The sequence below is a fragment of the Scomber japonicus genome, chromosome 3 (genome assembly GCF_027409825.1).
Source record: "Scomber japonicus isolate fScoJap1 chromosome 3, fScoJap1.pri, whole genome shotgun sequence".
In the NCBI taxonomy this organism is placed as follows: Eukaryota; Metazoa; Chordata; class Actinopteri; order Scombriformes; family Scombridae; genus Scomber; species Scomber japonicus.
The window spans coordinates 30,789,684-30,814,880 of record NC_070580.1 but is presented as its reverse complement, the minus strand read 5'-3'; the positions used below and the strand labels follow the sequence as shown (position 1 = coordinate 30,814,880).

At 39.1% G+C, this 25,197-nt stretch overlaps 1 protein-coding gene across 1 annotated transcript; it reads left to right on the top strand.

The window, feature by feature from the left end:
* The first annotated feature begins 511 nt into the window (after nt 1-511).
* Nucleotides 512-25,197, top strand: pxk (PX domain containing serine/threonine kinase). The gene is made up of 18 exons (XM_053316276.1): nt 512-715; nt 5,265-5,315; nt 5,597-5,644; nt 7,229-7,415; nt 8,979-9,056; nt 9,552-9,625; nt 9,734-9,808; nt 10,909-11,013; nt 11,553-11,654; nt 11,741-11,902; nt 12,205-12,322; nt 12,454-12,532; nt 13,441-13,489; nt 13,606-13,683; nt 14,962-15,048; nt 15,418-15,481; nt 16,204-16,263; nt 24,046-25,197. The coding sequence occupies exons 1-18, from the start codon at nt 614-616 to the stop codon at nt 24,240-24,242; spliced, it is 1,716 nt and encodes a 571-aa protein (XP_053172251.1). The 5' UTR covers nt 512-613; the 3' UTR covers nt 24,243-25,197.

The window sequence follows — 25,197 nt, the reverse complement described above, 5'->3', positions numbered from 1 at the left end:
TTGCGCGTAAGTAAGTTTGTTAGATAGTACCTTACCATACAGTACAGTGCAAAAGGCTTAGTTTAATTTTAATGTTAAATTTTGTGTATATAGTTCCTGTATTTTCTGTTTGTATGATGGTGGTGGCTTAAGACTTTTGCACAGTACTATATATTTCCATTAAATCATTTACATTTATCCAATATTGTGACAAAACATCAGCCTTCAGTGTATCCTCCAAACCAGCAGGGGTGATGACGCACTCTTACGTAATGCCATAAACTTTGGTTTTTTTTTAGAACAACAAAATCAGCGTGATGACGTCTGATATAAACCCCGTTTCCTGGTTACGGACAAGCTAAGCTAAAAAGCTACCCGCTTCTCTTGGGATGCTGGGGTGATGACGCACTCCTACGTAATGCCGTAACCTTTCAAATTAGAACGACCAAAGCAGCGTGATGACGTCTGATCGAAGCCCCGTTTCCTGGTTACGGAGAAGCTAAGCTAAAAGCTAGTCCGCTCCTCACGGGCTGCTGCTGCTCTTCTGCTGCCGCTCACAGGAGCTCCTCCTCGGCAGGATTCAGCAACAACACACGGATCACATCAGACAATCCAGACGTGATTTATCCCCGGGATGTCCTTCCTGGAGAAGCCGTCCCCCGGCAGGCTGCTGCTGGACGACACCGTCCCGCTGACGGCGGTGATCGAAACCAGCCAGAACCTGCAGTCCCACACGGTGAGTGTTTACCGGGGATGGACGACCGTTCTCCTCCCGGTAACCCGTTAACATCACCCGGGAGTTACACACTGTGACACCGGGGCTGTGTTTGACTGTGAGAGACGAACTCCTGCTGCTGGTGGTTGTGTTAAAATGTGTTTAAAATGCAGCAAAGTGGTTTTTAAAAAGTCTGTCATGTCACCAGTTCCATTATCGGACAAGGCTGTAGAAAGCTTCATTTGACATATTTTATATGAGTTGATAGAAAAAACCACAAATATAATTTAACCATGAAAGTCTGTATAAATGTAAAAACAGCACTTTCATCCCTAAAAATGTCTTTTTAACTTGATATAGGTCATTGTAGTGGCACAGTGACTCCATTATCGGACAAGGTTGTAGAAGCTTAATTTGACACATTTCCTTTTACGTTGCTACAAAACCACACATCTAATTTAATCACGAAAGTCTATAGAAGTGTAAAAACAGCACTTTCATCCCTGATTATGTTATCTTAACGTGATATAGGCCATTTAAGTCGCGTAATGACTCCATTATCGGACAGCTCGGCTCCAGCAGCTCACTGTGGCTCCGTAGTGCTGTCTCTGATTAAGCAATTTCCTGGAAGCTCTTCAACAAACTGCTGATATAAAGGGATTTCTTTTTTTTTGTTTTTTTTACACAGTGCATTGACACGCAGACTGACTGACTGACCGAGCTTGCGTGTGTTTAAAGCCGCGTTGATCCACTGACTGCTGTTATTGCGTAAAAGCGAAATCCCATTTAAAAGTTGTGCGTGTTTATTGAGCCTTGTAATAAATACCACAATTTAAAACAAGCTGTAAATTAAAATTAGAAAGGTTTATTTTAACTCTCGGCATACAGCCTTACACCAAATATGTTTATTTAAAGATATTTAGTGTTTATTGAGCCTTGCAACGAATATACCACCATCTAAAACAAGCTATAAGGTGTGTTTGTTTTTTTTTGTAATAAAATATAATATATTTAAATATATTTCCTGTCACTTTCTGCTTTCTGAGCCAATTAGAAATGTTGATTTAATTGAGAAAAACGCACCAATTTCTGCATGACATCTGTGCCAAATTAAAAAGAGAGTGCACATATAGGCCTATGTGAATGTGTTTAAAAGTGTTCTCATTATTAAGAAGTGCAAGCTTAAATCCACTAAAAAAACAACAAATAACCGGATTGTCAACGGAAATTTTTGGCACAGCACATTTCACAACCTCATAATAAGTATTTGATCATCTTTATTTACTGTGACCTTTGGACTTGTGTGGTTTAAACAATGTGACTGTCGTGACCACATCCAGTTATATGAGGCAGATAAAAGCGGTGGCTGCTGAGCTGTGGCCTGTCCGATAATGGGCGCACTGCGTTGTTGTTATTGTTGACAGCCCGGCTCAGATCAGCTGAGTTAGCCTCTTAGCTTAGCATGCATGCATCGTTGGTGTTGTTGATAGTGTGAAACAGAGACCAACACTGATGGATAGATTCATCTGTTTCTATTCATATCCTTGGTTTAGTGTTTAATTGTGTTATACCTCTCTGAAAGTAAATCAAAGCTGCAGCAGATTTCCTGTAATTCAGCACATGATTATTATTGCTGATTTGCTTACTGATACTGAATCTGTCAGATGACTTTCCACAGTTTCACAACATGTAAACAGCTCCAGACTGAATGCAGCCATGTGAGGAGAACTGGCCCTCTTACATACTGTGTGTGTGTTTGTTTTGAAGCCTCTGAATGAACGACTGGTCATTTCCTACTCTGTCACTAAATTACGAGTCACTTTCAGGAAGCGACAGAAAGTCCAAAGGGCTCCATAAATAGTAGGACAATGGACAGATGGAGAAGTGAGTCAGTTCTCCATCTGTTCATTGACAGTGGCATTAATTAAACACAATGCTGCGTTGATACAGGCCATGGTGAAATTGTAAAGCACAGGGATGTTCCAGTTTCTGTTACAGAAGCAAGACAAAATAACCTCATTCATACTCACTGATATCTGACATTTGACAAAAAACTCCTAAAAACCCCAGCACTACATAATCACCTTGTTCAGCCGTGTGTGGTTTCTGTAGTTATTAAAACAACAAAATTATATATTAAAAAACAGATTTTTTAAATTAGTTTATTTGCCTGGGACGATGCATGATAATAAACATTTCATCATGCCAGAATTAGTCCAAAGACTAGTTTTCATCTGTTGTCTCTGGTCAGATGTGAGTTGGCCTAAAATCAAGAAACACATTTAAAACATTGCAAGACAAGTCAAATACAATAAATATAAAAAACAGAGTGACATAAACAGGACACAATAAAAGCAGAGCACACTAGAATTGATCAAATACGGTTTTACATATTTATATTTATACATGTTATATATTTACATTATATATTTATTTATTCACTTTAAAACCTGTGCAATACCAATATAAAACTCAAGTATCTTATCATTCACCACCAATATTATTCTTGTACATAATGTTATTTTTCTTTACTATATATTTTTACTACTATTGTCCTTTTCATTTCTTGTGTACTTACTTATTATTTATTGTTCATTATTCTTTCTATTTATATCTATTTTCTGCTGTAATAATGTAAATTCCCCCACTGTGGGACTAATAACGGAATATCTTATTTTATTCTTATTTTATCTTATTTAATAGATACCAATGTGATAATCTGCTCTCTTTATTCCCCTCCTATTTAAAATCAGAATACCTCACTATGTTGACCTTATCGTCGGGTCACTTACATGTTAACTGGAGGTCAGAGATAAGAGCGATCAGTGTGACTTAATAAACAGAAACACAAAATGATGCCATTAAATAAGCAGACTGTATTTAACCTGTTATCACTAGAGCCATCGACAGCATGGGCAAAACCGTCCCTTCATGATTAACTCAATCACATGCATTTAAACACTCAAGAACACAGTCACATGACACGCTGATTTAGTTCAGATGAAGCTCAACTAGCGGCCTGGAGATTAACAGGTTAATGTGGATCGGTCACATCTGGCTGATAACCACTAATCTACTTAATGAAGTCGATCTGATATGTTACTGCGTCCCAATTTTATGTAATATGTGAGTTTTTTTTTAACCAGCTCCCCACAAACATGAGACCAGTGCAGTTTAAAGGTCACCAGCTTTATAGACTGAAGCAAGTGAGTGAAGGTCTAAAAGAGTGATTGTGAATAGATGACACAAGGAGGAAAGAGTGGGTGGAAATCATTGACGTAAAATACACAAACAGGGGGGAAAAGTCAGTGGGAGTTGTAGTAGGGGTTTTTTTTTTTTTTTTTGCATTTCTTGTTTTAAATCACATTTTTTAGATGGTTAAAAGAAAAGAAGTAAAACAGGAAGTGGTGTCAGTTGTGGTTGTTTTGTGAAGCCACTCAGCTCATACGAGTAAAAACTGGATTACAACAGAAACTCGAGCTGAATCTGTCAGACTGAGGAAAGTACAGAGAGGATTAGACCAAAGGGAAAAAATCCGTGTTTACAGCTTGGTTCCTGTTCTCATCATTTACATAATTCTCTTTACACAGTGACTCGGCCGTAACTGAACTGAACCACTTGTTAGGAAATGAAACAGAAAGCAAACACATCCGAAATGTAAATGTGTTTAATTTTAGGTTGAGTGTGACCTGAGCTATGGTGCCACCATCAGGACAAACTTCATGTGACTAATAGTTTTGTTTTACCATGTGTTGAACATTACATTATTTTTAGTTATTTGTCATCTTAGTTTATCCTGAACATGGGGAGTGTGGCTTTGCTTGTGATTGGGACTGAATGGGACTCAGTTTGTTGGTTAAAGTAGTAATGTGTGTTTTATGGATAACAGTCTGGTTTTGAGCGTTTGTTTAAAAATTGAAATGTCAGGTTTTGTAATATTTTGAGAAAAGAACATTTAATAATAAGAATAAGGTCGGGATTTGAGAAAGTCATGATCTAATATTATGAAGTCTTGATTTTACGTGGAAAAAGCGTCACAGTTTAATGAGAATAAAGACTTTTAAGTTCTTTTATGAGAAGACCAGCGTGTTGGGATGGATCATCATCACATACAGTTATGACTCTTCACTTTTATTCCCTCATAACTGACACTTTTTAACTAATATGACATCTTAATTCAAGTACATTTATTATAATATTACATCATTTTCTCTGTATTTTTCATGACATTCAATTTTTTGGGTAAAATTTCAGCTTTATATTCATAATATTACACTTTTTTTTTTAGTAACCCTACAACCTTGTTTCTAATAAAATTTTGATCTTCATTTATTATCTAATGTAATTAAAACTTTAACTCATAATATTACAGCTTTGTCTTGTAAAATTACAACTTTAATTAATGATTACTTTTTCTCATAAAATTATAGACATCCTCTTAAATATGAAATAGTTACTTTATTATGGTTAAAATTACTTTACTTACTTACTTAATTTTTACGACTTGTTCCGTCTATTTAAAATAGCTTTATATAAATGTTTTAATGGCCGTGTTCTCTCTGTCTTTCAGGAGTACATCATCCGAGTCCAGAGGGGCGTTTCTTCAGAGAACAGCTGGCAGGTAAATAAATGCATCAACCTCAGGTGTTTGTGTTGGCCGAAATGTTGACCAATAAAAACCTGTGTGAGGAGATAAACTGAACAATCTCAGTCCTGATTAACTGTGTGTGTGTGTGTGTGTGTGTGTGTGTGTGTGTGTGTGTGTGTGTGTGTGTGTGTGTGTGCGCGTGTGTGTGTGTCTGTGTGTGTGTGTCTGTGTGTGTGTGTGTGTCTGTGTGTGTGTCTGTGTGTGTGTCTGTGTGTGTGTGTGTGTGTGTGTGTGTGTGTGTGTGTGTGTTGCAGGTGATTCGGCGTTACAGTGACTTTGATGTTCTCAACAGCAACCTGATGGTGAGTTTGAAACGTTTCAGTGAATGTGTGTATTGTGTTTCGGGACGTTTTCAGACGGACAGAGAAACTGACTATTCTCTGAACATTTTGAGATAATAAGCTTTATTTATTTATAAAGTACTGTTCTTAACAAAGTTACAAAGTGCTTTACAGAAGAAATAAAACCAAACAAGGAGAACAAAAGACATGTTTTGTAACTGACATGAATTTGAGCTGCTGATGAAAGATGAAACAAAAAAAAATCACAGCCTCCTTTCATGCCTTTCACTGTCTGACACACAAAAAGAGTGTTTTTTTGGTGGGATCAGAGAGTGTTGTTGCTAGGCGACTTACAACAAAAACAACTGATCCTTTTTTCCAAAATGAAAATGAATAATTTTGTGTTATCTGGTTTTTAATCCAGTTTTTTTATTTTGGAATAATATGGTGGTGTCAGCTCAGACGTATCAGAGCATCAAGTGTTAAAAACCATAAAGACAGTTTTAGACTATTTTATTTAAACAAAGTTCTTCTTCACTTTGTATGTTTGAGAAAGCTGACTTCTTTTGTTCAATGAAAAAAAAGTGTTATAGAGAAACATTTATATTTCTCAAAGTATAGAACATTTTGAAATAACACTCTAACTAACATTCATGTGCTTTGACATTTTTTAAAAGATCAATGAATTCAAAGGAACCACAACATCAGAAATACCACAGTAGCTGGACATTAATTTATAATCTTCTCATGAACGAGGCAGACACGACTCATTTGAAGGCGCCATGAAAACTGATGTTGGTCTGATTAGAAAACAGTGAGCAGTGAAGTGATTTTTAGGTAACTGACTACAAGATAATTAAAGATAAAATGTTGTAGATCTGCTATCAATATTTTTGTGTTGTGAAATATTATAATTAAGTAACAGGGAAAGAAATAGCTGTGGACATTGAGGTATTGGAAACAGATCACCTTCCCCAAGTATTTTGAAGGTTTATTTTTTATTTGGAGGCCCGTCACCTTCCACATCCAAGCAGCTCCCTTTTTCTTTTGCTGTCAAGGACGTTTCCTTTGAAAAATACTTGCTAATATCTGCCAGGCAAGAGTTTAAGATTGAAAACTGTAGCCTTTAAGCTCAGCAGTAAGGCTACAATGATCAATGATGCCAAATGCTGCAGTAAAATGAAACTGCACAGCCCCACGTTAGTTGACGATCAATCAGTAATGTGCACCAGTGCTACTAGCCTGTCCTGATCTATAGGCATACTTTGCTTTTGGGACTGAGGCGGATCAGCTTACAAGGTGTATGTCAGACTGTCCTGATTGTGATCCTTCTTATGTCCGATCATTCATGGATAACAGGATGTTAGCAGTTTTTCTGCTGAGGTTTTGCCTGCTCATTTCCTGTCGGGGTCTCACAGTGACCCCGACCTCCCAGCAGCTCCTGATCTTCAGTCAACATTCAGCAGAGCTACGGGAAACCTACCAAGAGTCTATCTGTGGAGATTTTCCAGTTGTTTTTTCTTTCTTTGTAAAAACATGGTTGAAACACACAGAAAAGGACGAACTGCGCATGTGCAGTGTATGAACAGTTTTCTCTCTGTTTAGGTGTGTGGCATCGCTCTCCCTCTTCCTCCGAAGAAGCTGATCGGAAACATGGACAGAGAATTCATAGCAGAGAGGCAGAGAGGGCTGCAGACCTATCTGGACTCCATTACCCAGCATCCCATGCTCTGCAGTTCCCTGCATGTCAAGAAGTTCCTCGACCCCAACAACTACTCAGCCAACTACACAGGTCTGTTCCCTCTCTATGACTGATGGATTACTTTCAGTTTGTTGTAATAGATTAAAGCACCATCAGTATTTAAAGGGACCATGTTGGAAATATGTGTTTTCACTTTAACATACTTTTACATTGTAGACCCAAAAGTAAATGAAAGAAGTTTAATATGTGTAGCATTTGAAAGTTTCCAAAGAGACACTGTGGCAGAGATGACATTAGATGGGTTTTTATGCCTCTGTGTTGGTATAAACCTCGGCTGTAGGAATTGTTACCGGGTCGTCTGTCTGTCTGTTGATCTCATTCTCCTGAACATAATATCTTTGGAAAGCCTTGAGGGAATTTCTTTAAATTTGGCACAATTATCCACTTGGACAAAGGTCAAAGATCAACCTTCACTGTGACTTAAAACCAAAAGTTTTTGGCCATAACTCAAGAATTGATACACTAATTATGATAAAGTTTCACACAAATGTCTAATCGGATAAAATGATGAAGTGATGACATTTTATATCCAAAAGGTCAAAGGTCAACTTCGCTGTGACTTCATAATGTTCTCCATAAAATCTTTTTCTGGTCATAATTCAACACTATAACTCAGGAACAGAATGGGAGATTGTGACCATATTTTTAACATTTGGTCAGATACTGAATCGATGACGGTAGTTTTGGGTGCCCACCTTGAAACTGTGATGATTGTTTAGATCTTCTGTGCTGCTGGGTTGAGTCCACTTTCTAGCATTTGTAGCTTCTTTGCAGCAACTTTCAAATCTGAAGCATCGTCTACTGTCATGGCTTCAACTTTGTGTTCTGTTAGAATCAGCTGTATTGACGAAACATGTCTTCACTACTAATATTTTATGAGTCCAGACAGACATTGATGTCAACTGTAAACTTAACTGGTTGGTGGAGTCATACAGCCACAAGGCCATATTTCTAGTTTGACCATAAAAACTCACTCTGGGAACATGAAAACCACACCAAGACCTAATTTTATTTGTAATGGATAATAACCCTGAATTATATGACACCACAGTTAAATTCTGCGAAGCGTCATATTTTATTAAAGTATCCTTGCTGATGTGTTTTGGCTGCCGGCTTTGCTCAGACCTTGAATAGTGTTCAACAGCAGGTCACGTAAAGTATCAAGACAATAAAGACAATGACCTCGCTGTTTCATGCTCTGAGGAAGTCTTGTGGCCAAAACTTCTCACCAATTATGTGTTAATGAAATGTGAGGTTCTGCTTTTATTGTGTGACATAATTTAGAAAAAACAGGCCGGGAACAACATCAGCTCAGAGCCAGAGTATCTCAAAGGGACTAATAAACAGCACTTATGATATCAATCTGTTAAGCTTACTACAATAATCATGTAAAAACTGAAAATCATTACATATTTAGATATTAAGTGATGGAGGAAAGTGGTAAATGGTAGCTTTAAGTGAACACACACTAATAGTTTTAAAAGTGTTGTCTCTGTGTTTCCTACAAAAAGAAAATACATTATTGTTTTTTAAGGTGAAGTTTATTAAAGTATACTCTCTCTCTCTCTCTCTCCCTCCCTATGTGCCTGTCAGAGATCGCCCTGCAGCAGGTCTCAATGTTCTTCAGGTCGGACCCAAAGTGGGAAGTCCTGGAGCCCCTCAGAGACATGGGTAAGAGGATGTGAACATGTGAATACTAACTTTGTCTTTGTTTAATTCATATATTCATTATATGTGAAGTATATACTGTATATGTATAGCATGCATGTTCAGTGTGAGACAGCAGGAACTGAGTATTGATTTAGATGGATTGATTAGATTGCTTGTAAACACACAGATTGTCAACCATTGTCTTCAGCTCTCCATTTAAGACGAGCGTGGAGACGGTGTGTTGATGTGAAAGCTGCTGCTACTGTGTCAAACTTTCCTTCAGCTGCTGACGTCTCTTTATTATCATTGAGCCAACAAAATGATCTGATCTGCTTTTTTCATTTACTCACTCTAAAAAAACCTTTTTTCTCTGATTTAAACAAATAAAACCTGAAATAACCTGACAGATAAGATAAGGGACATTTTAAAATGGACATTAAGGAAAAGAATGCAGCATATTTAAGTAATGTCCAGTGTTATCAGCAGAGTTGAATTGGCATGCTGTTTATTTTTCAGGCTGGAGGATCAGGAAGAGATATTTTTTAATCAAAAATAAAGAGCAGCCCAAAGAGAGGTATCTGCTGAGCTGGGTGAGTACAGTACCAAAACGAATATGTGTTATTTTAATTATGTTCACTACTAAATACAGTTTTTCTTCAAATAAACATTTAAATCTCTTCTCTTCTGCTTGTTTGTAGGTGGACCTGGGTCCTGATAAGTTCCTGTCAGACAAAGACCTGCAGTCGGCCATGAAGCTGCTAACCGGCCTCTCTGTACGTACGCAACATAAGAAGGAGTTAAATAACCGATATTATGCAGACAGGAGTGTCCTCATACTTCTGGCCGTACATTAGAGGCCATACAGGCCCTTTTGTTCCAGTGAGGGCTAATCTCACGGCTGCAGCGTACAGTGATATTTTAGACAATAGTCTAAACTTGTGTGGCAACAAATTGGGTCCTTTCCTGTTTCAACATCACAATGCCCTTGTGCACAATGTAGGCTGTGAGCCAATTAACATAGTTTTAGGGAAATGTATTATTCACATGAGGGATAAAAATGAAATGAACATGCTCAGAGTTCTGGTACTAATGGCCCATAAAAGGATCACCGTTAATTGGTTAAAGGATCATTCACTAACTCTGGAGCAATGCAGGGAAAGGCTGAAAAATGTAATTTCATGGAGAATACCACAACTAGCTTGCAATTACAAAAGGATACTTGTAGAGAAAATATAGACCTCTGTAATTATGTACTTATTACAATCAAAAGTATTATAAATCTGGTCATATACTGGATGTAAATACAGTATATTTGATAGGAAATATACATACTGCCCATTTTAGTGAGGGTAAAATGTTTCATACATTAACTACTCTACTAGTTATATCTTCTGTGTTATATCATTATGTTATCTGTGTGCTTTAAAAACAGCATATAAGTTGAGAACTGTATCTGTGCTCCTCAAAGAAAGTAAAAACCAACAACGCCCTCAGGCACAAAACCAGGTCCATGAAAAAATGTTTTTCTCAGTTTGGTTTGGATGAAGAATTCAATCTCATTCAGCCTTTTTGGGATGAACTGTAATGCTGAAGGCCTTTTCACCCAACATCAGTGTTCAACCTCACTGATGCCCTTGTGGCTGAATGGGAGCAAATCCAAAATCTGGTGCAAAGCAAAAATCAGAAGAGTGGAGGTTCTCATATAGTAGCAGATACTCATCCTTTTGGCCGTGTAGTCTGTATAACTATAGTATTACCAAATACAGGATTTTTTGTAGCTATTTTTTATTTTGTTTTTCAACAAGAACAATCCTACATTTTGTCCTTCACTCTCTCTCTCTCTCTTCCTTTCATCATTTCACTCCTCCTCCAGACTCCATACCTCTGTCCGTTGGTGTTTTCCAGCACCAGTGAGTCTTCAGCTCTGCTCATCCGGCCGTTCAGTGAGAGAGGCTCTCTGAGAGACCACATCTGTAAGGTACATGTGTTTACATGTGTTGTTTTTGAGAGAACTAGCGAGGCGATGAAATGCGTTGCTATGCTTGTTGTGAAGTTCAAATAGCAAAAACAAAGAGTTGTTTGTGTGCACATCCCTTCCTATGTTTAGCCCAGTGACAGGACAACAGACTCAATAAAGACATCTGTTGTCCTAAAGTCTGTTTGACACAAATACACATTTATTCACAGTTCTGAAGTTTGTGTGTACACAAAACTAATCACGAGATTGTATTTATTCAGTGAAACCCAATATTTTTGATTGAAGATACTTGACTTCAGGCTCCTCACGATATTAAACAGTTAAAGTCTTTCAGATAAAACTGGGGCAGCCTGATATCCCTGATAAGGAAGCTACTAACTGGAGGACTCCTCTGCTTTGAAGTGACACAACTGAGAACAAAAAGCTCTGAGCGAACAAAGCTCGGCTGATAATCCTCCTCAGGACAGATGAAATCAACTCCATTTTATTCTCGCTCACCTCCAACAATCTCTCTCTGTCTCCGTCTCATGTTCTCTCAGGTGAAACCTCGAGAAGGTTACCTGAAGAAGTACTGTAACCCAAAGAAGAGTCAGGGTCTTGAACTGCCGCACATCAAACTGTACGGTCGTCAGATACTGGAGGTACACACACACACACACACACACACACACACACACACACACACACACAGAGTAGTAATAAACATTTGTCGTGTGTGTGTTTTCAGGCACTCAAGCTCCTCCATGACGGCGGTATGTTTTACGGTCATCTTCACACGTCCAACATTATCGTGGACGAAGGCGTGTGTCGACTAATTGATGTGGAGAACGGCATGCTGGGAATCCCCTCAGCGCTACGACCTGCCTTCACTCAGCTCAGAAAGATCAATGTACGTAAACACTGACTCGGGTTAGACGGGATCATAGGTGGATGTTTTTGTTTTAGGAAACTTCACATAGACTTCACTTAAAAATATAAAGATTGGGACATACATGGATTTTATTGGCCGGAGTGCTGCGCTTGCTTGTCAAAACAGCTGAGAGGAGCTATATCTAACTCAGTTTGTTTGTTTCTTTTATCTTGACCCATGTTGCTTTGAAAAACATCTGACAAAATGATGCATACATATCTAAACATACTTTGTTATTTGAAGGTTTATTAGACTAATATTGTGTGTTTGTGTGTCTACAGTCAACAGAGAGCATTGACGTCTTCTGCTTCGGACACTTACTTTACGAGATGACGTACGGCCGACCACCAGACAGCGTCCCCGTCGATCAGTACTCCACTGTCCCCTACACCGCTGTGGGTCCGTATATACACACATACACACACATACACACACAATATGTACCAACACACTGACATCACATAACGTTTACTGAAATGTCCAAAAGTGTCCCAATTTGATCTGTTGCGTGTGTGTGTGTGTGTGTGTAGTGTCAGTGCTGCAGTCCATTCTGTCCACAGAGGCCTGTAAGAGCGGGATGCCGACAGTTTCACAGCTCATTCAGACACCGTGAGTCACACTGACACACACCTTCTTTTTTTTTTACACCTCTGTCTTAAGATTTTAAATGACTGATACCAAAATGACACTAACAGAGCAGTGAGACAGTGACACATTATTATGCTGTTCAAGGAATCCACACTCGCTTTATCATCCACATTAAAGCTCTCGTTATAGTTTCCAAATTTAATGTTCAGCCTATAAATCAATCAGTCTTTATATGTACAATAAAAGGTCACAGCACTTTTCACACAGAACTAAACCTATGATGCAATGAACTCTACAGACTGGGACCAATATTAACCCTCCTGTCGTCCTCCCGGGTCAAATTGACCCCGTCTGTTTTGACTGTTCCTTCTTTCCTCCCTTCCTTCCTTTTTCTTTATTTTTTCCTTCGTTCTTCCTCTCCTTCCCTCTTTCTTTGCTCTGCTCCCTCCTCCTTCCATACTACTTTCTTTCTTTCTTTCTTTTCTTCCTTCTTTCCTTCCATCTCTCCTTACTTTCTTTCTTTCTGTCCTTCCTTCCTTCCTTCCTTCCCTTCTTCTCTCCTTACTCCCTTCCTTCCTTCTCTCCTTTCCTTCCTTCCTTCCTTCCTTCCTTACGTCCTTCCTATTTTCCTCCTTACTCCTTTCCTTCCTTCCTTCCTTCCTCCCTTCCTCCCTTCCTCCCTTCCTTATGTCCTTCCTATTTTCCTCCTTACTCCCTTCCTTCCTTCCTTCCTTCCTTCCTCTTGTCCTTCCTTGACCTGAGGACAACAGGAGGGTTAATTGATGTATTGATAGTATGTTACATGTGTTAGGTTTCTCTTAAGAACTGAAAGTCAGCAAAAAACTTGATACTAAAATGAAGCAACGTGTGACGCAGGAACCAGAGCATCTTTTTTTTGTTGCTGATGAGTCACAGTTTGTGTTTTGCAGGCTGTTCAGTGACGTTCAGCTCCAACACTCAGAAAAACTCCAGATCAAGGTGAGAGGCTATGTTTGGTTATCACTTCTGACAGTTTGAACATGCACGGACAAGCTTGTGATAAAAAAACAAGACAACAAATTTAAAAAATGGCAACTATGTGAATCCCCGTCCAGGTTCCCAGCAGGCTAAAGGAGGCGCTGAAGACGGCGAAGGAGAGTCTGGAGAAGAGGCTGCAGGAGGAGCAGAGAGTGGTGCGTCATTACCTTCGTTTATCATTTTTTAAATTTTAATCAGTTTTATAACACTGAGCATCTTCACTAGAGACATTACAGTCTGTTGTTCAAGGACTCATCAACAGTTTTCCCCAGACACCTTTTTAATTAAAGTCAGTGACCTCCGAGATGAGGTGAATTTAATAATACTTGCTGCAGAGAGGAGGTTCATTGAGCTCTGCTGCAACCACAACAAATGAATACTGTCATCACTGTGTAATTACTCTGAGCTGTACTTCCTGTAATGATAGATGCTGACTCCAGGAAACGTCTGACAGCACTGAAACCTTTTCTTTTAGGAGTACAAAGACACAAATGCTTGTTTGGCAGGTATCCGAGCCAAACAAGCCAGTCATAGTCATTCAATCATTTCTGTGGTGGCTACTGTCAGACCAAATTTCACCCAGTGTGACGAAAAGGAGGAGCGTCATTTATTTCCATCTCTGTCCTCGCACAGCCTCCATCTTTCACTGTCGCTTCTGTTCTGCAAACAACAATCCCTGAATGAGTCAGCTTGACTCTCAGGGTCCCAAAAAAACCCTGAGATTAATCATGTGTATGGATTTGCAGTAACTGGATTAACGCCAGATTTGTTTTTTCACCATTTAATAACAATATGAGCAAATATGGAAATGATAAAGTCTGAAAAGATGCATTTTCAGTGCTCTGATACAGGTAGAAAAAGCTGATTTCTGCAAACTGAAGACATTTATTGAATCAAAGAATATTATACTCTGATGTTTCATGGGAACCAAGAATAACATATTTGCTCTACAGCTCTATTTCTATGATCGATTAGCTGTTTATGTCATTTCTTTTAGACAGTTTGAGCTTCTTAATGGTTAATTGGCTGTTTTTTTTTCTCGTCTTATATTTTAGTACATTCCATATCACTGGGTTTTATAGTGTTACTCTGACAAAACAAGATGGGAAGATTAATTTATAATACAAGTAGTTAGTTGCAGTTGTTAATTTTAAATGGTGTTGAATTTAAAAGCAGTGTGCAGAGTTCTTGTATACTGACTCTTTGGAGTAGAAGCACCATGTTTCTGCTCTTGATCATTGAGGTTAGCACTTATTAGTACAAACACCTGATTGATTGTTACACATGTGTATCAGATCGGTCAGTCCTTGGTCCACTTTAGGAAGATGCAGTTACATTGTGATGTTTTATGATAATGTTGCATTATACAGCTTTTAAATATAAAGTCTGTGATTGTACAGAGGATAATGTTGTGTATTGTTGTTTGATTGAAGCTCCACCAGCACAGGAGGCTGACCAGAGCTCAGTCTCACCACGGCTCAGAGGAGGAGAAGAAGAGGAGGAAGATTTTGGCGAGAAAGGTAGCCAAGCAACAATGACTTCAACAACTACAGCTATAATTAAACAGTAACTCTGTGACTAAGACTCAAGAAATGTGTTTTGTCTTTCTTAAAATGACAAGGCACTTAAATTTGATACCCATTTAAACCTCCACAGGAACTTATTTCATCTGCTTTCAAAATTAAATGCATTGTGTGCTTGGGGTTACAGATGTTTATGTACTAGAAAGGGGGCCAGACTTAAACTCTGCAAAAATACAAGAACTAGCACATTTTTAGCAATATGCTAGCACTTTAGCAATGAAACAAGAAGCAAAATAATGTATGTTTTACTGTGGTGAAGTAACGTCACTGTGAGGTTAAAACAATGTTGTGTGTGTGTGTTTGCAGAAGTCCAGACAGTCTGCTTATGAAAATGAAGAAGACGTCTCTGTTAGAAACAACAATAACTCTGGTAAGTAACTGTTGTTGTTACCGTAGACAAATTTAACACAAAAACCCTGTTAGTTACAAAGTCTTTTGTCCTCTCAAAAGAGCAAAAAGGTTTTACTCTTAGTTAGCCTGCTACAGTATATATTGTTTTGGATAGCTAAATAGTTATTATTGTTATTTGGTTTAGTTTGCTAGCATAACTGCTCTAACCTTAACCCTGAGAGGTTAGCTAATTATGTGCAATAATGGGACAACTCGTGCAATACTGCTTCAAGCTGCTTTTAAATGTTTCAGGCACAGCACAGCAAATTTCGTGCAATGATAATAAAGTTCTAATTAGCCTGTCAGATAGTGTGTTAAATTACTGAAATACTTTCTTTTTTAATTCATGTTTTATTAAGGAGGTCATTCACATTCCAGACAAGACATTTTTAAGACATACATCACATTTACAAAACTACATAATAATATAGTGTTGACTCAAATATTTGTGTTAAGTCTTATTTATATAATAATTTGTCTTCTTCTATTGCTCCCCCTTTGATTTTACGTAGAGTTTGAAACACTTTCTTAAGCAGGTTAGCTAGTTTCATATTTTGCTGGCTAGCCGAGTATAAGTCTTAGTTAGGCAGTTTGTTATCACTCAGTCGATTAGCTGGTTTGTTTAGAAGTTGTTTTCGAGTCCATTTTTTGTTTCATGGGGCCAGGTATTGATGGTGTTTGATTGTTTTTCTGTGTTTTCAGGTTCTGGAGCGAGTTCTCCTCCCACATGCCCCTCCTCCCCCACCCCTCCATCCACTACAGGTAAGTTAGTCTTTCTTTTTCTGTGTCTGTTTGTCGTCCCTTCTGTTTGTTTGTCTGTTTGTTTGTCTGTTTGTTTGTCTGTTTGTCTGTCCTCCTATCTGTATGTCTGTCTGATTGTCCCTGTTTGTCCCTGTTTCGGAGAGTATCGTACAGACAGTGTAACCCCCCCCCCTCCCTCCCCCTGTGTCGAGGACCTGCTGGGGCCGTGGCGTATCTCAGCACACTGTTCATACCACTAAAAGCATCTTTATCGTTAACCCTGAATTTTCTGCCCTCAGTTTTTGATCTGAAATCTGCATGTGTGACTCTGAAGACATTTAATTTGACTGCTCTGTCTCTGTTTCTGTCTCTGTCTCTTCTCTCGTCATTTGATAACCTGGTTTTCAGACAGGTATCTGTCTCCGCTGTAGCAGTGTGTCTTATTCACAGTGTGTCTGTCTCTAGCTAGTTGGACACAGGGTGGGACACAGATGGTTGATTTTAATATTTGAAAGTATTAGTCTGGTGATGTTCTATATTTATATACAGCAAACCAAGCAGCCATGTTTTAGTTAATCTATCACTTCCTGTCTGTAACTCTCAGCTGATTTGGACTCTGAAGGTTTCGATGCGTCTTAATGTAGAAAATCACCAGAATAATCTTCAAAGTTTCATAACATGGTGACATTTATGTGGCATCAGTTTCCTACCCTGATTATTGTCTCTCCTCTCCTCTCCTCTCTTCTCCTCTCCTCTCTTCTCCTCTGATCTCCTCTCCTTTGATCTCCTCCTCTCTTCTCCCCATTCTCCTCGTGACCTCCTTTTTCCTCTCCTCTTTTTCCATCTCATATCCTCCCCTCTCATCCACTCTCCTCCCTTCTCTTCCCCTCTCCTCTCCTCCCCTCCCTTCTCCTCCTTTCCCTATCCTCTCCTGCCCTCCTATTCTCTCCTCTCATGTCTTTCCCTCTCATATCCTCCCCTCCCCTTCCCTCTCCTCTCCTCACCTCTCATCTCATCTCCTCTCCTCCCCGCCGCTTTCCTCCCTTCCCCTCTCTAGTCCTCTCATCCCCTCTCCTCTTTTCCCTCTCCTCTCCTGTCTTTTCCTCTCACCTCCCCTCTCCTTCCCTCGAATCCCCTCTTTTCTCTCCTCTCCTGTCTTTCCCTCTCTTCTCTTCTCTTCTCTTCTCTTCTCTTCTCTTCTCTTCTCTTCTCTTCTCTTTTCTTCTCTTCTCCTCTCCTCTCCTGTCTTCATCTCTCCTCTCCTCTCCTCTCCTCTCCTGTCTTCACCTCTCCTCTCTTCTCCTCTCCTCTCCTGTCTTTCCCTCTCCTCTCCTCTCCTCTCCTCTCCTCTCCTCTCCTCTCTGCTCCTCTCCTCTCCTCTCCTCTCCTCTCCTCTCCTCTCCTCTCCTCTCCCCTCCTCTCCTCTCCTCTCCTCTCCTCTCCTCTCCTCTCTGCTCCTCTCCTCTCCTCTCCTCTCCTCTCCTCTCCTCTCCTCTCTGTCCTCGTGATACTGTGTAAATGCTGATTGGTTCACTGAACAGATAACCGTCATCTCCCTCTTTCTCTTCTTCCTGTGCCGTCTCCACCATAGAGCATGCTCCATTCTGACCGTGTCGTTGGGTAAAGTAAAAAGATTTACAATATGTCGATGATGATGATGATGATGAAGCTCTCTGGTGGTTTTTAAAGCTGTCGTACACCTTCGCTTCCTGGCAAGCTCCTGCTCACAGAGACCTGCCTCTTATGAATTAAAGGAATGAAAAAATACTGTTAAAATATGTAAATTAATGGATAAATCCAGCTGGAGCAGGCACCAATAAGGAGCCAGTGCAGACGGCAGCTAAGGTTGAATAAATACATATAATAAAGAATATATAATAAAATAAATTAATAGAATAGGTCCAACTGAAAACTGAAAGTTTAAACCTGAACCTGACCACAGAAAAGTGTTGAAACTCATGTGTGGTGTAGCAAGTCAGTAATATGCACAAAACATTCTCAATTCCCACATCTCTTATAGCTTTAAGTAGATTATTTCATCATTTTGGAGCCTAATTTAAGAAAGCTGCACTAAAAACTCATGTAGGCCGGTCCTGATTGGCCTGTCGTAACTAAAAGATTTATTCAGGTACAAACAAACTAAGACTGTATTTACTCAAACATATTTTAGTTTTCAGGCCACAGCTCAGAGCCAAGAAATAGTCCTGCACATCCCCCCGTAAAACAGAAGGCTCATTTTTAGAAGTATTAAGATTAGTTTCTTTAGTATTCAAGAAACACATTTATATCATTTAAATCACTGAGCTTTAGAGATGCTGGACAGCTGATTTGGGGTTTTTTGGACAGAATCCGATCCGCTGTTTCCTCCTTTTTCTAAATACAAACTGATTGACTGCCCACTGTGGCCTTATATTTACTGGACAGACATTTTATTGATATTAATCTACTTCTTTAATTCTCTATCAGGACGTTTGTCCTAAAATGTCAAACCTTTGATTTAAAGGCTATGATATAAATAATGTGTGTCGCTCTTCTCTGTTTGATGTTCTTATAATGAGAAGCATCTGATTCAGCTGCTCACTGCCGTTAGTTAATAACTCACACAACGCTCTGGGAATTAACTTTGATCTAAAATTAACTTTACAGTGTTACAACGCAACTCCAATAAATCACACTCTCATCTTTAAAGAAAATCAATTGCAACAAATATTAATAAACATTTACAGCACAGTATTTCAAACATGACCAGTGAGATTTAACACTTTCTTTCTCTTCATATTACTCAACATGAACAAACATCCACAGCTGATTTCTAAGTAAATTTATAGTTGACATCAACACATTCCTCCATTAATTAAAAGTAACAATGTCCGTCTTTTAGGAACAACAAATGTAATCCACTGAAACTTTAAATGTAGTTCTTCATCCAATCTAAACCTCAAAGTTCCCAATTTAGAAATAATTCATCATCAGCCCTGCATCGATCTTCTGGAGGATCTTTAGTCAGATGAAAGTAAGAAGGCCGAGTGTAGACTGGGAGTTAGTCATGTGACCACGCTCTCCTGGCTCTTATTGGCTAAGCCAGCTTTAAGAGATCTGAAGTGAAGAAGCTTTTCCTCCATCGTCGTCTTCTTCTGAATCAACGAGTCGCTGTTTGCCTGGAACAAGATGTACGATAACTTTATAAAAACTTCACAATCTGCAATGATTCCCAAAACACACCCAGACAGTGTAACTCCTCCCCGATTCAGACTGTTCTCATTGGAGATTGTGATCTTGTGATCTGTCTGTCTTTCTGTCTGTCTGCTCGATCAGGTGGCATGTTTGTTTTATCTGTTTTGTTTCTGTCACTGTTTTGTTTGTTTTGTCTGCTTGTGTATTTGTTTGGGACGGGGTTTCACAGCGAGGACGTGTCAGGTCGTTTTGGGGTTATTTCTTTTTTTTTGTGGTCAGATATTAGCTGTGAAATGACTTCTCACATCCCCCACCACCACCACCACCACCACCACCAGCACACCCCTACCCCAAGCCTTACAGAGCTGCTCTACAGTTGACCAAACTCCTCGATAAATTATTATTTTGAAGGGTTTTCATTTGTTTTGTTTAATCTAATATTCAGATCATTCTCCGTCCACAAAGAACCAGCTGAAAAGGTTCATGTTCATTTCTTATGTTTAAACACATCGACCATAAATTGCATATAATTCACGTCACTGTTTGGAGATCTGGGTCCATATTTATCGAGCATCTCAGAAGAGAAAATCGGTTTCTTATTTCATGACCTTTTTAACCAAGGAAATGATTTGTGTCTGTGCTGATATTTAGGGGAGTGCCAGACGTGTCCTAACTGACGAGTCGCCAGGAGATGGCGTTGAGACAAAGAGATATTCTGATGGGGGAGAGATGTTCATTGATGACAATGACCTTATTAAAAAAATATAGTTACAATAAAAACTGGATAATTTGTGTGACTGACCTTATGTGGGTGCAAAAAGAATACATGCACAAACATCCACAGAAACCAAGATCCTTAAAACCTTTGACAACAGAGAAAATGCAGCTTTGAAACAGTAAAGATTTATGTCTGACACAATAGCCAATAATTTCAACTGTGATCAATCAACTTTAAAAGCTCTTAAAGGCCACAGATAATACACACAATCACTAAGTGTGAAAATACAGCCTGGAAAAGCAAGCTGCAGTCTTGCAAATTGTGATTTCTGTATTTTTTTTATTTATTTTACACTTATTTGACTTGCAGGTGTTATGTAATGCAACGGCAGGGATCATATTTGACAGATATGTTCATATTGAATTTCACAGGACTGGGTGATATTACAGAACTACCAAAGTCCTCCCCCACTTGTAAGGACACATAATGTTAACAGAGTGAAGCTAAAATAAGAATTGAACTGTTCATTTCGAAAGTTTTACAACATCATTGCTGTGTGTGAAATAATATTGAGTAATGGACGATGTGGTAATGTAGTAGACGTTGTGAAATAATGAGACTGATAGGACTGAGAAGGATAAGTCACACAGCTGTTCTTATTTATAAATCAGTATATTTACTTCAGCTTTATCGTTTCACATACATAACCTTGGCAAATATTTTAATATGAAACTATTTAACAAGTAAAAACTGTTGCTTTAGCTGCATTTTGAAATTCAACACTTTCTTCAAACTACTACAGAAAGTGTTGTTCAGAAAGTGTTGAACAACTTTAACACATTATTATACAGTGTGGTAAAACAGCAGCATCACTGTCTCTCTCACACAGGAGTCGTCCTGTTACTGTTGAAAGTGTTTTTAGTCCCAGTTTAAAGGTGCACTGTGTAATTTTGGCCTCTTGCACCAGACAAATAAAGGGCAGCATATCACCAGAAAGGAAGGTCGAGGTTACTGATTACACTGAATTTGTGCTGTTGTGTCTTCAACATATCAAAATGTTACAGAGACTTTAGAGTCAGCTGTAAATTACCAAAGAGCTGCAGCAGCCGACAGCATTGGCACAAATTTCCAATAATTAGTAATTTGGATTAACTGACTACATGTTGGGAATCTAAATGGTTACTTCTCACCATAAAAAAAGTATTAATACTAGGGCTGTCAAACGATTAATTTTTTTTAATCGCAGAATTTCCATAGTCAATTGCGATTAATCGCGTTTTGAATTGCATGTTTAAAATCCTGTTATTTTACATTTCAAGGCAGTTTTAAGCCCATAATGTAAAGCATTTCTTACCAGAGTGTCTTAACTGGGAATCAATCACGGCTCTGCTGCGACTCCCACACTCCAAAATGGTCCTTTGGTGGAGCTGAGGCTCGCTTGGCTGCACCTGGGTGTTTAGCGTGGAGGTGCTAACTCAAACTCGACGCACTCCATTTGACACAGGTTGCATTTTACTTTTGACTTGTCAACTGAACCGTCTGAAAGTGTTTTAAAGTTAAACAAGCCGTTCAAAAGTCCAGTAGCTCTCTTACTTTCCATCAGCGCGGTAGGTTTACTGCAGGAGGCCACTTCAAAGCATAGCGCTACAGCTAGAGGAGCCGTCTACGGGGGAGTAGAAGGGACAAAAAGGCTTGCAAAATTAAAATGCGATTAAAAAAATTAACGCGTTATGGATTGCATTAATCTAATCGTGATTAACGCGTTAACACTAACAGCCCTAATTAATACATAATAAAATGACACCAAGTTTCAGTTATTTCTTCACAACCTTCAGTAAAGTTTCTAGAAGGATTTCTGAGATGCTTTATAAATACAGGAGCAGACCTTCAATCCTGTTTGATTTCACATTTAATTTAATGGTAAAATATGGACGCAGCTGGGCTCTCTGACTGTGGATGTGACTGAGGTGACATCTGGATATTAAATAAAAAAAACACTAAAGGTCACTGTGACTGCTTCACGTAATGAAAGTCAGTTTGTTCCTCAGCCATCCTGGAGATAGACCGTCAACACTGCAGGCATTAGTCGTTCTTATTAAAGGACAGTTTCTTATATTTTCCCTGTAATTCTCTGATGTATTTATGAAGGCCATAAAACAAGTTATTCCCCTGAAAATATCTTCAAACGCATTTATTGACTCCTGCAGTGACGAGTGTTTCCAGGTTTGGTTCCCATCTGTCAGACTGATGGATGTCCTTTCATTACAGTAGCAGATCATTCACTGTGCAGTGGGACAGCGGGTGGAGTTCACGGACTCCAGTCGCAGCTTTTGGCCTCTGCTTTGCCCACATGTTAGATCTTTCAAACATTTTGCTTCTTTTCCTGTTTATATCCCTGATTTTTTTTTTAAAAATTCAGTTTGGGGATGCAAAATGGTGCAACTGAAAGAGGTGTACCAGGTTTTAGGTTCAATTCACCATCAGTTCACTCTTAGAGTCACTTTTCATCACATGCAAAAGTACAAATGGACTTTAATCTGGGAAACGCAGCTCAGATGGTTCAGGGCATCAAAGCTGTGCTGTAAGACTCGTCCAATCAACGAGCTTCAGGCTCTGTTGCCATGGCGCGGATGGCGAGCGGAGGTTAGAGGTTAATCTTTATCAAACTCAATGGATGAATTCAAAAGACTTCATGTTAGGATTTTGGACCATTTTGATATGAATATTCCGGAACTCATGTCTTCTCCATGGCAACAGCTACTGAGGCTCATGGGTAATGTAGTATTTAGAGCTATTATACGTACCGGAAAACAATTATATCAACAACATTATATCACAACTCATTTAAATGTAGAGCTACAACAATTAGTTGATTTACAGAAAATTAATCAGCAACATTAAAACGTTTTAAGCAAAAACACCAAAAACTTTCCTGGGTTTAGCTTCTCAAGTTTGGTGATTTTATGTTTTTCTTTGTCATACATGATTATAAACTGAATATATTTGGGTTTTTAGGCTGTTGATCAGGCAAAATAAGACCTGTAAAGATGTCATCTTTTGAATTTTTGTAAATTAGAAAGGACATTTACACTATTTTTATATACAACATTTTATAGACATAGACATAGAAGAAAATAATACCTTCAAATGTATTTTCTTGAGGAAACCTAGACCTCTCAATTCAATATTTTTAAATAAGTCTTTGTGTTAAACCTCAATACTTTTTGGAACTAGCCAAAATGTGTCTCTGTGGTGCCTAAACTGAAGTCCTGCATTGGAGTGAACTTGATGGTGGGTTGAGTTCAGCCTGGATGCTCAACCTGCAGCTGCTGGTTTCACAAAGATTTATTCTTTCCAGAAACAGCGTCTCTGTTACTCTGGAGAGTCCACAAATCACTGTTAGTGGTTCCTTTTTGTAATGAGACAAACTTTATAAAACAGTTCATAGGTTTTAACAAATTAGTTTATTACAAGTTATTATTTAGATCAGAGAAAATCCATTAATAGGAAAAACAGGTTGTGACAAAATCCTTTTCTGGCATCATATTTAACTATCTTTTTAGCTCTTTAGTTTATCAGGAAGATCCCTCCAGTTATTTATTGAATTAAGGAATATAACTGAGAACAAGACGGCCATACATATACTAGTCCACTAGTGGTTGAGGAGAGTCTTCATAGTCAGAGTTCACCAAGCTTCAACTCTGATTTAGAAACTCTTTCCTGCCGTCTGAAAGTGTTTAAATAAAGAGAAAGTATCATTAATGTGTCATGTGACCGATATAAAAGTAAGACTTCAGATCAGTCTTTCAGATCTTTGTGCAACCAGCTCCTGAGGAAACTGAATGTTTCCAGAAACCCTCGATGTTGTTTTCTGACTCTGTTTTCTTTCGTTCTTCTTTCTTTTTAATCAGGAGCCCAAACTGCTCCTCCTCCACCTCCTCCTCCTCCCCCTCCTCCTACGCTGGACATCCCCCCCTGCCCTCCTCCTCTGTCCTCCTCTAATGGATCAGGGGGAGGTCGCACCGCCCTGCTGAGCTCCATCCAGGCCTTCAGTAAGGGCAAACTGAAGAAGGCCGACACCGTCGACCGCAGCAAACCCATCATCTGATCCCCCCCCACCGCCGCCGCTCGCCATCGCCACCGAAAACCGTCACTACAACGACATGACCGACCCAGTCTGCGATGTGGTCTGGACCGAGTCACATCGTTGCTCCCTGAGATGTGAAAACAAATCACAAAAAAAAAGAAAAATCCAAGTATCATTTTAGCTTTTAAGGCTTTTTCTGTTTTTTTCTTCCTGCTTTTAAATTTTAAAATCTGTTGCTGTGTTGAGAGAGAATAGAAGACCGGCGGGGGAAAACGGCTGCCTCAGTTTGCCCTGAGGCACATGAAGGTTTGTCCTCTCTGACTGCTTTGTTACTAAGACGCAGCCACTAGTCTCCAGTTCAAAAGATGATAAACTTAAACTGGGGCCGGTGAGCTGTCCTGGTTGAACTGCTGCTTCAGCAGACACCAAACTGGCTTCATTTCTGTTCTTCTCGCTAATAAAAGTGGCGACTGAACGTCTGAAATTTTGGAGCCGCCTGACGCTTCACTCTGCTGGATGATGAAGTTGAATTTCCTGGATCCAAACCTCTAATGTCGGCACCTTGACACCGTCACGGCGCTGTTACTTGTCCTGATCCTGATCCTGATCCCGTAACAGCAGAGAAATTTGCCCGGTCTCCTCGTGTTTGAAATCATCTTTATGACCTTTGACCCATGCATCCTCCAGACTACACCGGGACTATTTCACTGCAGGACATCAGTGACAGAAGAAGAAGAAGGAAAAACTAAAATCAACAGAACTGCACTGAAAAAATGTTCAATCTCATGAAGTCGTTTTTGTCTGCAAGTCCTAAAAACATAACTTGCACTATTCTCAAAACAAGTGAAGAAATCTGCCGGTGCAGTGCAGAATATATTCATGAGCGAGGTTTCATCATTGGGAGAAAGAAAACTGAACTTGATCTTAGAAAACACCTGATATGTTTGTTTGCATTGGAACCAAGTTAAAAAAAATC